The following is a 13,906-nucleotide window of genomic DNA, read 5'->3' on the forward strand; positions in this document are numbered from 1 at the left end:
GCAGGTCACGGGATTTCTCTGCCTGCTCTCAGGGTTCAGGGCGTGATGGGCATGGATTTTGTTGGTGACAAGGCGCGTTCTGGTGGTTTCCCAATTCTGTTGTGTACAACCCAGTGCTCTCATTCTCAGTAGAGACTTCCTTCCTCTTTATGTGGAACACTGCCCTGTGTTTATTAACAGCACCCTGCTTGCTCCAAAGAGTGGTGTGGGCTCGCTCTTGAAATCAGGAAAAAGCGCACATCCATCATTTGACCCGAGGTGCCCTGTGTTCCTGACAGGAGGGCACCTGTCACTGCCAAACTTGCAAAAAAAAACCGACCAGGGGCTTTATTTTAAACAAATGCTTCTCCTCCAGGACTTGCCTTCCCTTTTTTTCTCCCCAATGTACCCTGGCTTCCTGTGTTTCTGAAAATTTCCAAAACCTCAACAGCATCTCATTGGAAACTCCAGACCTCTCCAACATTTCTCTCCGTTCTGCTGAGTCCTGGTCCATTTATATTCCCTCTATGACTCTGGGATTTAGAGATAAGCAAGTGAAAATAGGTTCATCCTCACTGCCCAACAGCCTGGTACCTGTGGAAGAGCCGCATGCAGGTTGTTTAGACACTGCTAATGTTCACCAGTCCCTGGATCTCTACTTCTGGGCGTGCGGAAGATCGACTTTGCTTTTCCCTGGAAGTCAGGAGAGGCTATGTGATTCTTCTGGACAATGAACCGTGAGCAGAGGTGTATTACTTCTGGGCTAAAGCGTTTACTTGCCGACACTCAACCCTCCAAGCCTCTCATTGCCGAGTTCTAGCTGGTGCACGGGAACAGATAGGACACGTTTTAGGCTTTGTGGTTCATACTGCAACTACTCAGCTCTGCTGTAGCACGAAAGCACTCATAGATGATACATAAACAAATAAATATAGCTGTGTTCCAATAAAACTTTATTTACAAAAACAGGAGGCAGCCCAAGAGCTGTAGTTTGCCAATTCGGAGCTACAAGACAGTGGAAGCTCCTACAGGCTGGATCATTATATCACTGCCCAGAGGGCAGTTTTTCTTGAGAGTCACCGAACTTCAGCGAACTTTGCATGGGTGAGAAGTAAGACTGTAGGATTGTAGTTACCTCAGCATAGCTTAGCCTTACCTGACCAATTTACGGAGTCTCTGCACCAACTTGAGGAAGCATGTACCATTTTTTGTGGACAAAGGAAGTGATACTCAGCCCCCTCCTCCCCCGCTGCCCAGGGCAGGTCCACTCCAACCCTTGCCTCTCCGAGCTTAGTGTCTCCCCCACCCCACTTCCCAACAGAAGCCCCAATGGGTCTTGCTATAAACTTGCTTTCAAGGTAACTCTGTGCTTTAGTTTGCACTGTTTCCACTTCCAAAAATTCCCTTCCGTCTCCTTTCTGTCTACCCAAATCCTTCCCAACTCAGATCTCCCTCCTCCAAGGAGCCTTCTTGGACAATCTCCTATGATTGATCCTATGATCAGAGCCACTGTCTGAGGTCATGAAAATGAGAAAAAGAGAAAAAGAAAGCCAGCCCTTGTTGCGAGTGATCATATTGCTCAGGGGGCTTCACTGAGCTCACCCAGCAGAGTTGGAGGAGAGAGGGACTGGGCCCGGGGAAAGGTGAGTCACTTAATGGGATCAATGTCTCAGACCCACAATCGCCTTTGTCTGGAGACACCTACACATAGGATTAAATGACCAAGGAAAGCAAGGGAGGGGCTTCCCTGGTGGTGCAGTGGTTGAGAATCCGCCTGCCAATGCAGGGGACACGGGTTCGAGCCCTGGTCCGGGAAGATCCCACATGCCGCGGAGCAGCTAAGCCCGTGCACCACAACTACTGAGCCTGCGCTCTAGAGCCCGAGAGCCACAACTACTAAGCCTGTGTGCCTGTCACGACTACTGAAGCCCGCGCGCCTAAAGCCTGAGCTCCACAACAAGAGAAGCCACCGCAATGAGAAGCCCGCGCACCGCAACAAAGAGTAGCCCCCGCTCGCCGCAACTAGAGAAAGCCGGCGCGCAGCAATGAAGACCCAGCGCAGCCAAAAATAAATAAATAAATAAATTTATAAAAAAGAAAAAGCGAGGGAGGGAATGCTTAATGCAGATTTGAGGATTATGTGTCTGGGGAGGAAAGGAATATGCATTTGGGGAGAGTCATGCAAGGGTTTTCAAAGGTACTAGTCTTGGACTTCAGTTCTATGTTGGGTATGTGGGTGATTGTTTATTATTCTTCTTCAAACTGTGCATAGGTTATACACAAACTTGGTGTATGATACAGTTCTCGAAAAAAAAAAAAAAAAGAAAAGGTGTGTCAGGTTGGAAGGCTGTCTCAAACCTTGAAGTCAGTGGCTGCCACAGCAACGGGCCTCCTGTGTTTTGGACTCATGGATGGGGCTAGAGAGGCCCAGTTCCAGGCTGATCAATTCCTGTCCCATAAAGAGAAAGTGGCAGGTGCCTGAGTCCAAGCAGACGATTGAGGCCCCCAGAGAAGGAAGACCCTCCTAAGAAGGCTGTCTCCTGCCCTCCCTTCCTGTCCCCCTCGGCAAAGACCCACCTCCCTTCGAAAGTGTTGCCAGAGACTTACCTACCATAAGACACACCTGGCAACGGGAGGTGGGGCTGCCTTATCACGGGGCTGGCAGGTACAGGGCAGAGAGCACAGGCCACCAGTGCTCCTTCTGGGAACTGCCATTAACTGTGCTGGGATTGGTATGGCCTTTGTCCCTTGTGGACATGTGACATTTGGTGAAAACGTAATCTGGTATAAAGCAGTATAAACTCATCACCTGAGGACTGGCTTTGACCTTCCCACTACTTCCAATAATACAGACAAGCTTTTGTGTCTTTTCAGTACCACTGAGAGAGAAGATAAGGTGCATTCCAGGGGGTGGACAGGGCTAGAAAGTAGATTGTGATATTTAAGAGCACCAGCTCTGGAAGCAAACACAGGTACCTGCGTTCAGATCTCAGCTCCACCCTGAGCTAGCTGAGTGACTTGGGGCAAGTCACTTAACCTCTCTGACCCTGCTTTTCTTTGTTAGTTGGGGATATGCACAGTCCCCACCCCCCTGGGTTGTTGTATTAAACAAGGTAATCCAAATAAAGAATGGCGCAGAGCTGGGTTCAGAGTACATTCTCAACAGACATAATGTTTTGTCATTGAGACAAAATCTCAATGATCACGGAGGAGGACTGGGATTTGCCTGGAGTAGAAGTACTCCTGCACTAAGCCCCCATCTTCTTTAAGGAAAAAGACTAGGAAAAAAATGAATGCTTCAAAAGCGGCAAAGTTTACCTTGCCCATCGTATAGTAGAAATAGCATGAACTTGCTCTGGCAACTAGCTGTAAAAAAAAATAGGTTGTGTTAAACAAACAAGGGCTGGCAATAGCATTCGAAGTCCACGAAAGGAGAAGGGAGCCATCCCACCTCCAGGAGTGCCTGGGTCCAGCCTAACCCAGCTGCCCCACAGACCTTGGTGCTGCTTGTCTGCACTTGGTCTCTTCACCTGGCACTTCATCCTCTCCCATTCTCCCTCTCCTTCTCTCAACATCTTTCTGCTTCTCCTGGCCACCTCGTCCTTTTGTCTTGGCATCTTGAAGCAACAGCAGGGAAACAAGAAATAAGAATTTGAAGAGGGAGAAAAGGAGGGAGGGAAGGAAGGGATGGAAGAAAATGAGAGATCTAATCCCATTGCTACCATAAATCAAGCAGGGGCTGTGTGACTTTGAGTAGGTTCCTCACCCTCTCTGAGCCTCAAGACTATTAGAAGTTTCAAATCAGAGAAGGTGTGCAGAGGTGTACAAAGTTTCACGGGGAGCCTGCACGTGGTGGGCCTTGGGTACCAAGAGTCCCCAAGTTCCCTCTCTGGTTTTTGTTTTTGTTTTAATTTTTTGGCTGTGCCGCAAAGCATGTGGGATCTCAGTTCCCCGACCAGGGGTCGAACCCACGCCCCCTGCTTTGGAAGCACAGAGTCCTAACCACTGGACCGCCAGGAAAGTCCCTCCCTCTCTCAGTTTTGTTGGATCTGTTTGGGTTGGGGAGTAAGAGGTAGAAAGGAAGAAAAAAGGAATAGGAATGGAATGCACTGCAGAGACAGAGGTTGGGAATGTCAGTTCTCCACCCCTCCCCCATGATTGCCCAAGACAGCTGGTGCCTCCTTTTCCCCATCTGGGGCTCACTACTTCTCAAGCGTCTGCTGTGCAAGTCCCAGTGCCCTTGATAGCTCTTGTTTGTGAGCCCCACTGAGGTGACACTGCAGCATTAAGGAAGGTAGTATGGTGTAATGGTTAACCACAAGGTTCTGGAACTACACTGGGCCAATGCTTCACTCCAGCACTTATTACTGTGACCTTGGGTAAGCTCCTCCCCTCTTCTGTGCCATAACTGCCTTGCTTGTGAAATGGAATTCTGGATTGTTGTGAGGATTGAAATGAGTTTACAGACAGTAAACTCTTCAAAAGGTGCCTGGCTTACACGAAGTGCTTGGTAAATGGCAGCTGTTTGTGATGGTCCAGCTACTTACTGTTGCCTGTCTCTGCACCAACTCAATGACTTGCATTCACAACATCCTTGTTATCCGGGCCCGGAGGAAATACTGGCTGAGGTTGTTTCTCTTAGTTGTAACATGGCCTGTTCTGTAGCCTAGATCATTGATGTAACAAGGATTTTGTTCCTTCCAAGGCTACTACTGTGTTTTATTCGTTATTAAGGGGCATGTTTTTATTGTTCTGTGTTACCTGATGCACACTGTCCTCTCAGATTAAAATAATAATACCTTCAGTGAATAATACCTTACACTTGGGGAGCTGCTTTCATCCCAGCAGCTCAAAGTCCTCTACAAACACGACCTCATTCATTCTCCCTGCGCTCCCAGGACGGGGGCACTCCTGTTTCCCAGCCCGAGAAGGGGAAGCCCTATCCTCATACATCGCTAAAGAGATTCTCAGAAGCCAAAGTACTGATTAAGCATTTCCACTACTCACGGCCACAAATCAGAGGCAGAACTCTGTTGCTCTCTCTGCCCAGGGTGACTTTATGCTCCCAGCAGATAACCAGAATGGCTTGGGGGCTTTGTCTTCCACGCCTCTGCCAGGTGCCTACAGCTGTGCCCTGGAAATGGTAAACTAAAGAAAGCTTTGGAATAAACCACACTGATTTCCAAGAAAAAAAATAGGTTTGGCAATTTTGGTGTTTTCAGGACCTTTGCCTTCCTTGAGAACTTCTTAAATAAGACCTAAGGGCTCCTGCAGCCTGAAATGCCTCTGCCCAGTTAGATCCTACTACTCATGGCCCTGGCATGCTTGACAACTGTATGTACTTGTGAAAACTGGAGCCCCACAGTGACAGTACTTCCTTGTTCTGGGCTGCTCGTGGGCCAGGCCCCTTGGCAATGGCAGCTGCTGGATACTCTCTTTTGTTTTCACCTTGCAATTACTGGAAGGGAAGGGCTGCAAGCTGTACTTGACTCTCTAGTCACACTCCAGGTCTCAGCCCGTGAGCACTTGGGGGTGGCCAAGTGCAATTACGGGAAGAGAAATGGGTCTTGTGGCCGCGGCAAAAAGCTGACTCCTGCCCGTTCAAAACAAACAACGAACAAACAAACAAAAAGACTAACTAAATGGGACAAACTCATTATAGTGCCCGAGGCTGTTTTTCATCAGAACATAGACATTGGGTGTAACTTTTTCCTTATTTATATTCTGTTTTTTTACATGGTTAAGTTTTCTTAGATGGAGCGTTAAATCCACTTTAGGCAAAGTCAAAATAGAACCATGGCTTGCTTTCTTCTTAGCCTCCCGTTCTGAAGACTCTTAACTAATTATTATATACTCTTTGACTGGTATTTCAGATCCGGAATTTACTAAGTTTTTTAGAAACAGAAATTCTAACAGTGAATTCCTAGCAATGTTTACCTTCCTAAACTCTTTGGCCTTTCTTCAGTCTGCTTATACTCCTAGTTCTTTGCCCACCCGCACAAATCCCAAGCACAAACCTTGAAGGTTAAATCCTAATCCGGAAGATGGAAGCTCAGTGCATATAAATAAACTTTGTTTTTAAATGTCAAGGGTTGAGAGCCGGTACCTGTATAGAAACAAATTAAAGTTTCAGTTAGGCCAATTAATTTAAGGAAAAACAGTTTTTTAGCTTGGAATATTAGTGTCCGAGAAAGTCTCGTTTCCCCCTTGCAATTGTATTTATAGTGTACATTAACAGTAGTTTTCGTCTTCAGAGAGCAAAGTTTTTGTCCTAAAAACGTAGGGAAAGACTGTTGGGCTCTTGGGGTGGGTAGTGGCTGGAAGGAGGCATGAAGGGGGTACGTTGCATTTCAATAAAAAGCTAAAAAAAAAAACGTAGAGCAGCTTGAAAGTTTTAAAAAAAAATAAACAATTTTGAGAGTTGAGCAGCTGCAAAGGCTCTGTCTGTTTTCTATTTTGATCATTCTGTTTCTCGGGATGACCACATCTTTCAGAGGAAGTGAGTCAAAGCCACTCTGTCTTGCTTTTCCAGCTGAGCATGTTCAGCTTCAATGAAGTAATGAATGAACTTGGCTGCACCACCCCCAAGCCTACAACAGCAAACAGAGGGGTCTCGGCCAATCAGCAGGCACTCAAGGTTTTCAAGTTGAGTTCAAACAGGTCCAAGGGAGACCAATCAGCGCGCGAGGCTCCGCCCCAGACGCCGGGCCGTGGCCAATCATGAACCAGGACGAGCCAAAACACAGCGTCCGGCCAATGCCGGGGAGCCCCACGGAGCCGACGTCCGCCAATGGGCGCGGCCAGGCAGAAAGAGAAACAGTGCGGGCCCGCAGGCCGCAGGATTCGAATCGAACGTCTGCCAGGGAGCCGGGCGCCGGCCGAGCGGCGCGGGCCAATCAGCGGCGGCGGCTCGCGGCCCCTGAACGTTGGGACACACGGCCCCGCCCCGCACTGTTGTTTGTGGTGTCGGCCGGCCGCGCGAGCCGGACCACAACACTCGCCCGGCGGGCGGCGGGGCGGGCGAGGGTCCGGAGGCCGTGGGCGGCGGCGAGCGCGAGCGGAGGGCAGCCGGCCTCCGGCGGCCGCCGAGCCCGGGAGGGGGCGCCGGCCGGAGCCATGTCGGTGAACATGGATGAGTTGCGGCACCAGGTCATGATCAACCAGTTCGTGCTGGCCGCAGGCTGCGCGGCCGACCAGGCGAAGCAGCTGCTGCAGGCGGCCCACTGGCAGTTCGAGGTGCGTGCGGGCCGAGCTAGCGAGTGCTCCCGGCCGGCCCCGCTCCCCGGCCGCCGGCACTGGGGCAGGGGCGCAGGCCGGGGCGCCCGGCCGCGCGCCACAGAGGGGGGTGGGGGGAGGGAAGCTCTATTTATATCGCCCCGTCAGGCGCTCAGCGACTTCATGGTCTCGCGTGGGGCGCAGGGCCCTGCCGCCCTGTACCTCCGCGCGCGGCCCGGGGACGCCCCCTCGAGCGACGCGGGCCGGCCGGCCGAGGGGTCGGGCCCGGCGGCCCGAGCGCGGCGCCGCGGACACTGCGGATGAGCCCGGCCGGTGGGGCAGGGCCGGCCGGTGGGCTTCCTGCCCCGTCTCCGTTAACCGCCGCCCTGCCGCTGTGTTTGTCCGCAGACCGCCCTGAGCACGTTTTTCCAAGAAACCAACATTCCCAACAGTCACCACCACCACCAGATGGTAAGTGTGGCCGGGCTCCGGCAGGAGGGCCGGCGGGCTGGAGGGCCGGCTTCGCCGCGGCCGCAGCCCACCCGGCCGGCCGAGGGCGCGGGCCGGGGGCCGCTGTCAGGCGCCGACGGTGACAGCCATGTTGCCGGGGAGCGCCGAGCCGCGATGTAAACAAAGAGCCAAAATGTCTTCCAGGAAAGAGCGGCTCCCAGGGTCGGCTGGCTCGCCCAACTTTGCGGTCAGGCCTCCTGGGCTGCTGTAGCTCGACCTGAGGCCTTGTGCTCGGCGCTCCCCCTGGGCCAGGGGCTAGGAGGGCGGCGAGGGTGGCCGGCGGAGTAGCCGGCTGGCAGGGAGTGGGGAGGGGGGCTCGGACGACAACTAGACGTCGGGGGAACCCGGGCCGAGTGAAGGGCCCCGAGGGGGCTGAGACCTGGAATGTCTGTCTGTATGGAGCCCCCCTCTTGCTGTTGGAGTGGCAGCCCCCGATCCAGACAACCCAGCTCTGCAGAGAACTGGAAAGGGATAAATCCACCCTGGACTGAGAGCTGGGCTTTACCCAGAGAGTTATGTCCACTCTTTCCTATTCATGGAAAAAGACCTACCCTGAGCGTGGAAGACTTACAGATTTTTGACAAGATAAGCCAAGAATGCGTTTAATCTCAGTAGGTGAAGATACGTAAAACACAGGAAACAGAAGTGGTTCAGGCCTGGATTTGCTTTCTTCTCTTTTCCAAGCTGGCCCCAGGCCTGGGCCTTTGCCCTCCTGCCCTGCTTTCCACAGGCATAGGACATCCCTTTCACTTTAGAGGATTGGAATGCCTTCTCTACCTCTCTAGTTACCTATTAGCCCTGCTGGTGGGGGGAGGGCCCCAAGATAGGGATTGTAAAACATGATTCCCCAGGAGATCTGTTATGGCTTCTGGAGTACATTTTTGGCATCTTGGTGTCCTTGCCCGTGGCTCCCTTCTCAGAGCCGCTGCCTTGCCTGGAGGAGCTGCAAATGGTTCCTCTGCTGTGTCTTGTCTTTGGTGCTCTGTATTCATCTAGTTGCAAAGGACACGTAGAGAGGGGTCTGTTTTGACCCTTTTAACCAGTTTTTCTCTTGGAATAGCCCATGCTGTTTGTATAAATCAAAAAACAAAACTGCATCGGAATATGATGAGAATTATGCTGGCTGCAGGGCTGTGGCAGTTGAGGCTGGGCTCTTGGTAAACCCAAGAGGGGTTCATCTCCAGGGGACCCTCCCCTGTACCCCGGACCATGGGAGGCTCCGGTGTGAGCCTGGAGCTTGCCTCCATCTTGCCTCCGTCTCCTCCCAAAGGGGCCTTGAGGTTTGCTCCACCAACTGTGGTCGTTTCAAAAGGCCCAGGCTTCCAGCACAGCCACTCTGTGCTGCCCTGAACAGAGGGGCTCACCCCAGAGAGCTGGGACTGATGGTCCTTTTAGGTTCTGTTGCTCCTTCCCTGCACATCCTGAGGGACTGTAATCTTTTTGAAGCTTCCCTCAAGGGCTGTGGCTGGTTTTCTAACAGACATTATGATCAGTGTATGTATCCATGAGTGCTCCTAACCAAGCACCGCACAGAACGCCATCCCTGCCCTCAAGGAGTTGGTAATTTTTTTTAGAGATAATAAATCAAAGGAAAATGTTAGATAAAAATACCAGAAGTGACCCAGACCAAGAGTTACTGATAAATGGTTGTCCCATAGATGACTGTACATACACAGTCGGAGGCATCTTCCTAGATCAGGGAGGGCTCCTGGGTTAGATCGGGAAGGGCCGGGAAGAGGGGAAAGACCCTGTGGTTGCGAAGCAGTAGGACATTAGCAGGGTGCAGTGGATGCTGGGTATGCTTGAGAGCTGGGAAGCTCCATCCGTAGCTGTTAGAAGCAGAGCTGGAGGGACTTTTCCAGGACCTGGTCCAAACCCCTGGTTTTATAGAAGTAGAGAGAAACTCCAGAGAGGTTAAGGGACTTGCCCGAGCTCACACAGGCAGGTGGGCACAGGCCTGCTCCTGATCCAGGCCGCCGTCGCTGTCGGGGGCGGGGGGGTGGGGTGGGTGGGCGGTGGGGGTCAGGGCGGCTGCTGAGGAGACAGGCTCCACTGGCTCGGGGAACTGGGGAAGTCGGTCACGATGCTGTGATGCAATTGGCCTGTCCCCCCCACCCCCCATTCATTGTTTCCTGCTGCCGAGAAGTCAGCCCTGGGGGGCGGGGGCGCGGCGGGGAAGAGTGAAGGGAGGAGGGAAATGGTCTGGGTGGGGCCAGGCCTGCCCCGGGTCCTGTGGCCTCCCTGGAGAGGACGCTGGTTGGAGCGCCCCAGCTGCTGATGTGGAGCCGGCCCAGTTAATCAGAGGGGGTTTGCCCCTCTCCCGTGGGCCTGTCCTCCTCCTGGGCTGGGGTTTAATTGCAGAGCTGTGGAAGCTCCCGGCAAAGAGCCCTGGGAGCAAGGTGAGGAGCCCTAGAATCTTGCTCCCTGAGCCCTGTGCCTGGGGGAGGGGCTGGTGTTGCTAAAATTAGGAGAAATTCAAAGAAGGGCTCCCGTGGCTTCCTGGGAAAGGGAGAAGCTGCTGCGGGGTCAGAACTGGCTTTGGGCAGGCCTTGTTCTCTGCCGCCTCTTCCCTGCACCCTGGTGAAGTGCTCGGGGGGTGGCACCCCCATGCCCCCCACGCCACAGGGCTGGGAGGCCTGCGGTCCCCGCTGTTTGCAGGGAGGCTGCCAGTTTACCGCCCACCAGCACACCCCTGCCCTTCCTGGCTGAGGTCCCTGCTCAGGGTAGTGGCAGAAGACAGCAGACACTGGGACGTTGGCAGCTGCCCTCACAAAGCGGGCTGAGCGGACGAGACACTGGCAGCATCTGGCCAAGGGCAGCCTGCCGGGAGACGCCGGTTTTTGTCCTCGGGGAGCCCAGGCATGAAGTTGCACTTGACTCTTAAGTGCAGAGTGGGGCTGGGTAGAGGTTAAGAGCTTGGGCCTGCAGACCTGGGAGCCCCGGGATTCCGGCTTCTCAACTTGTGCCCTGCAGTGGTGTGGTTTTGGTCCAGTGACTTGAGCTCTGGGCCTCAGTTTCCTCATCTGTAACCGAGAGGATAATCAGAATGACCTAGCACCCTCACGAGAAGTGAGAGAACGCAGGCTGAGGCCCCGAGGCCCGCTGGCTGGTGCTGTGGATGTGGAACGGACCCAAGCACCAAGCAAGTGCAGCCTCCGCGGGGTTGGCATAGGAGGGAGATCCTGGATCTGGCCGCCTTCCCTTGGCTAACAGCCTCAGAACGTCTGAGGGCGGATTATTGAGGAGCCAGCTGGTTTCTCACCCAGGGTGAGGCGCTCAGCAGCGGTGTCCTGGGCTGCCTCCCTTGTCCTGGCTTTAATCTGACACCCTAGCTTCTGCCGGAATTAACCATCTACTTCTGACACTCAGAGCGTCATTCCCAAGCATCAGGAAACGCTCTTTGGTTTTGACAAAAATTGTAGGAGTCCGCCCCCGGTTTTCTGTTTTTATTGGCTCAGGGTGCAAGGGGTGCTTTTGTCCTGCTGAAACCGCTTATGGACTGAAAAACGGGGAGGAAGGAGGGCCCGGTGTGGGTGAGCCCCGTGGGAAGGCTCTGTAGGCCCGCGGACAGTGGCCTGGGATCGGGGCTGCAGGCAGCCCTCGCAAACCCAGTGTTCTCTCCCAGCAGATGTGCACCCCGAGCAACACGCCTGCCACACCGCCCAACTTCCCCGACGCGCTGGCCATGTTCTCCAAGCTTCGCGCCTCCGAGGGCCTGCAGAACAGCAATAGCCCCATGACCGCAGTGGCCTGCTCCCCCCCAGCAAACTTCAGCCCCTTCTGGGCCTCGTCCCCGCCCAGCCACCAGGCCGCCTGGATCCCACCCTCCTCCCCCACGGCCCACAGCTTCCACCATCTCCACCACCCGCAGCCCACGTGGCCGCCTGGAGCACAGCAGGGGGGCACCCAGCAGAAAGCCGTGGCTGCGATGGATGGCCAGAGATGAGACTGGATGCCGCCGGGCGCTGGGCTGGAGCTGGGGGGCAGTCCGGGGTCGTGGGGACACAGGAGGGCCGGGGCGGGGTGGGGAGCTGGGGCGGGCGGGGTTTCCTGAAGATCGCACTGGAAGATTTTATAAGAGAATTTTTGTGGGTGGAGGGGACAGTAAACTTCCTGAGCCACTTGGGTCCTTCAGGAGTTTTCTCTTCAGGCAAGTTTTTTTTCTCTTTTTAATATATAACTATAATATATATATGAATATATAAAAGTAACTAATGTATGTGAGAATGGGGCTGGCTGACGGGGTGTTGGGTCAGCGGGGAAGGGCCAGAGAAGCCTCCCCTTGGGCCAGCACCCCGTCCTCCACCCCGGTCCCGGGCGCAGGTGCTTGGAAGCCAGGGGGTGTGATCCTGCAGTCACGAGGTGTCTGCCGGCCGCCTCCTCTCAAAGGTCATACCTTCTGGAATCAGGAGAAGGACCACCGCCTCTCCACTCCACGTGATGGCGGCAGGAGGGGCTCCCAGGGGTGCCGGGTGGCTGAAGGTGTGGGCCCTCTTCGCCGTGAGGCTCTCCCCAGCCCCAGTCAGTGGCTGTCCGGCTCTTGTCGCCTCTCCCGGTGTCACCCGTGTCTCCATCTAGGTGTGCAGGGCCTGTGCGGGACTTTAAGAGCCAGCGGGGGTCAGAGGCCTAGGCTCTGCCGGTGGGCTTAACCCCGTAGCCGCCCTGCCTCTTCCACCGTGCAGCCCGGCCGCGGACAACAGAGTGGAGAGCTTGCCTTTGGATTTAGTTCCCAAATCAATCATCTCACCAGGGTGAAATTTTAATTTAAAACTTAAAAGAGACTTTTCTAACTTGCCTGGTTTGCGGTGCCTTTCTTTACCTTGGTGTGGAGAGCGTGCTCCTTGGGCAGAGGGGCGGTGAGGTGCTCGGCTGTGCTGCAGTTGGGCGACCGGCTCCATTGCCGTGTGGCGGGTCTGGATGCTCTGACAAGGGGCATCCCGGCCAGGGGGCCGATGTGACAGGCTGGATCCGGTTGGGCGTGGGGAGGAGAGGAAGGACGGGTCCTGGCTCGGTTACGGTTACGGTAACCCTCTCCCCTTGGCTCTCGCCACCGTGCAGCCCGCCGCAGGCTAGGCCTCAGCCCCGGAGCCCCTGTCTTTGCCTGCAGTGGGGGAGCTGCCTCCCCACCTGGGGGCCCGATGGCAGCCCCACGCTTCTGCCTGCTCCCCCAGGCGCTTCCCGCTGAGCGTGTCTCTGCTGTCCCTGCCCTCAGCCTCCTTTGGGGTAACCTGTCCCCATGTGCATGTCGTGTGGCCCTGTCCCAAAGGTCAGCCGAGGCTATCAGGGAGCCACAGAGACTGGGTGGGTCCCCAAGAGGACTGGCTTCCTTTCCCTTCCCACCTTCGCTCGGCCTTCAGGCGCTGGAACGGAAGCAGCGGTGATGGCAGTTGGGCTCTTCTCAGACCCTCCAGCGCAGGTGGCCAGGTGCGTGAGGAGCTTGTCCACCCAAATGGAGGAGTGGGTGGCTGGCCCCAGGGTTGGGATTCCTCCTGAGCCCCCTGCCCCCCCGCCAAAATAAAACCCCTTTAACGTGTGTGAGTGGGCTCGTTCCCTCCCTCTCTCAGCAGCCCGGGCACTGCCGTGGATCAGGGCTGCGGGGTCTGGAGGTTCAGGCCCAACGTGCAGTGACACTTGGGAAGGGCCCCACCTGGCAAGCCAGCCCGTGCTGCTCCTGGGCCTCGTGTGTCTTCACGAGGTCACCTGTGGGGCAGCCCCTGCAGGAGTGGAGCAGAACCGGGGACGCAGCTGCCCTTGGTCCCTCTGCATGTGATCATGTACTTTGAAGCTGGGTTTGTCGTTTCAGTTTTGTTTCCTGCTTGGAAACCTGTGAGACTCCTCCCACCTGCACCCCTCACTCTGCCCTCCCGTGCTTTCCCAGGCTGGAAGGGGAAGGCCCCTCGTGGGCACGTGGGCGGTCAGTGCTGGGCGGCCTGGGTGAGGGTAGGCAGGCGGGCCCAGGTGCGGGGAGGCAGGGGTGGCCTGGGCTGCTTGGGGAATGTCACTCCTCATCCTTCCGGGGGCATCGGGGAGGCCTGGCTGCCGCTCCTCCCTGCCAAGCTGGTGAGTTTGGATTCTAGGCCAGGGACACTGAGCCAGTGACCTGACATTTCTCAGGCAGGAGCAGAGGAGGCCTGGGCCTGGCCCTGCCACGCCCTTGCAGAGAAAAGGGTGCGGGGGTGTGGGCGGTGCCGACTGGGACCCC

At 55.2% G+C, this 13,906-nt stretch overlaps 1 protein-coding gene across 2 annotated transcripts; it reads left to right on the top strand.

Moving 5' to 3' along the window:
- Positions 1-6,856: 6,856 nt before the first annotated feature.
- UBALD2 (UBA like domain containing 2) lies at positions 6,857-12,499 on the top strand. Of its 2 annotated transcripts, none has more exons than XM_068531445.1 (3): positions 6,857-7,215; positions 7,603-7,665; positions 11,330-12,499. In XM_068531445.1, the coding sequence occupies exons 1-3, from the start codon at positions 7,096-7,098 to the stop codon at positions 11,648-11,650; spliced, it is 504 nt and encodes a 167-aa protein (XP_068387546.1). In that variant the 5' UTR covers positions 6,857-7,095; the 3' UTR covers positions 11,651-12,499. The 2 variants fall into 2 exon arrangements, with proteins under 2 accessions (XP_068387546.1, XP_068387548.1); XM_068531447.1 differs by having other exon boundaries at positions 6,862-7,215; positions 11,333-12,499.
- Positions 12,500-13,906: the final 1,407 nt, after the last annotated feature.

Source organism: Eschrichtius robustus, chromosome 20 (genome assembly GCF_028021215.1).
Source record: "Eschrichtius robustus isolate mEscRob2 chromosome 20, mEscRob2.pri, whole genome shotgun sequence".
In the NCBI taxonomy this organism is placed as follows: domain Eukaryota; kingdom Metazoa; phylum Chordata; class Mammalia; order Artiodactyla; family Eschrichtiidae; genus Eschrichtius; species Eschrichtius robustus.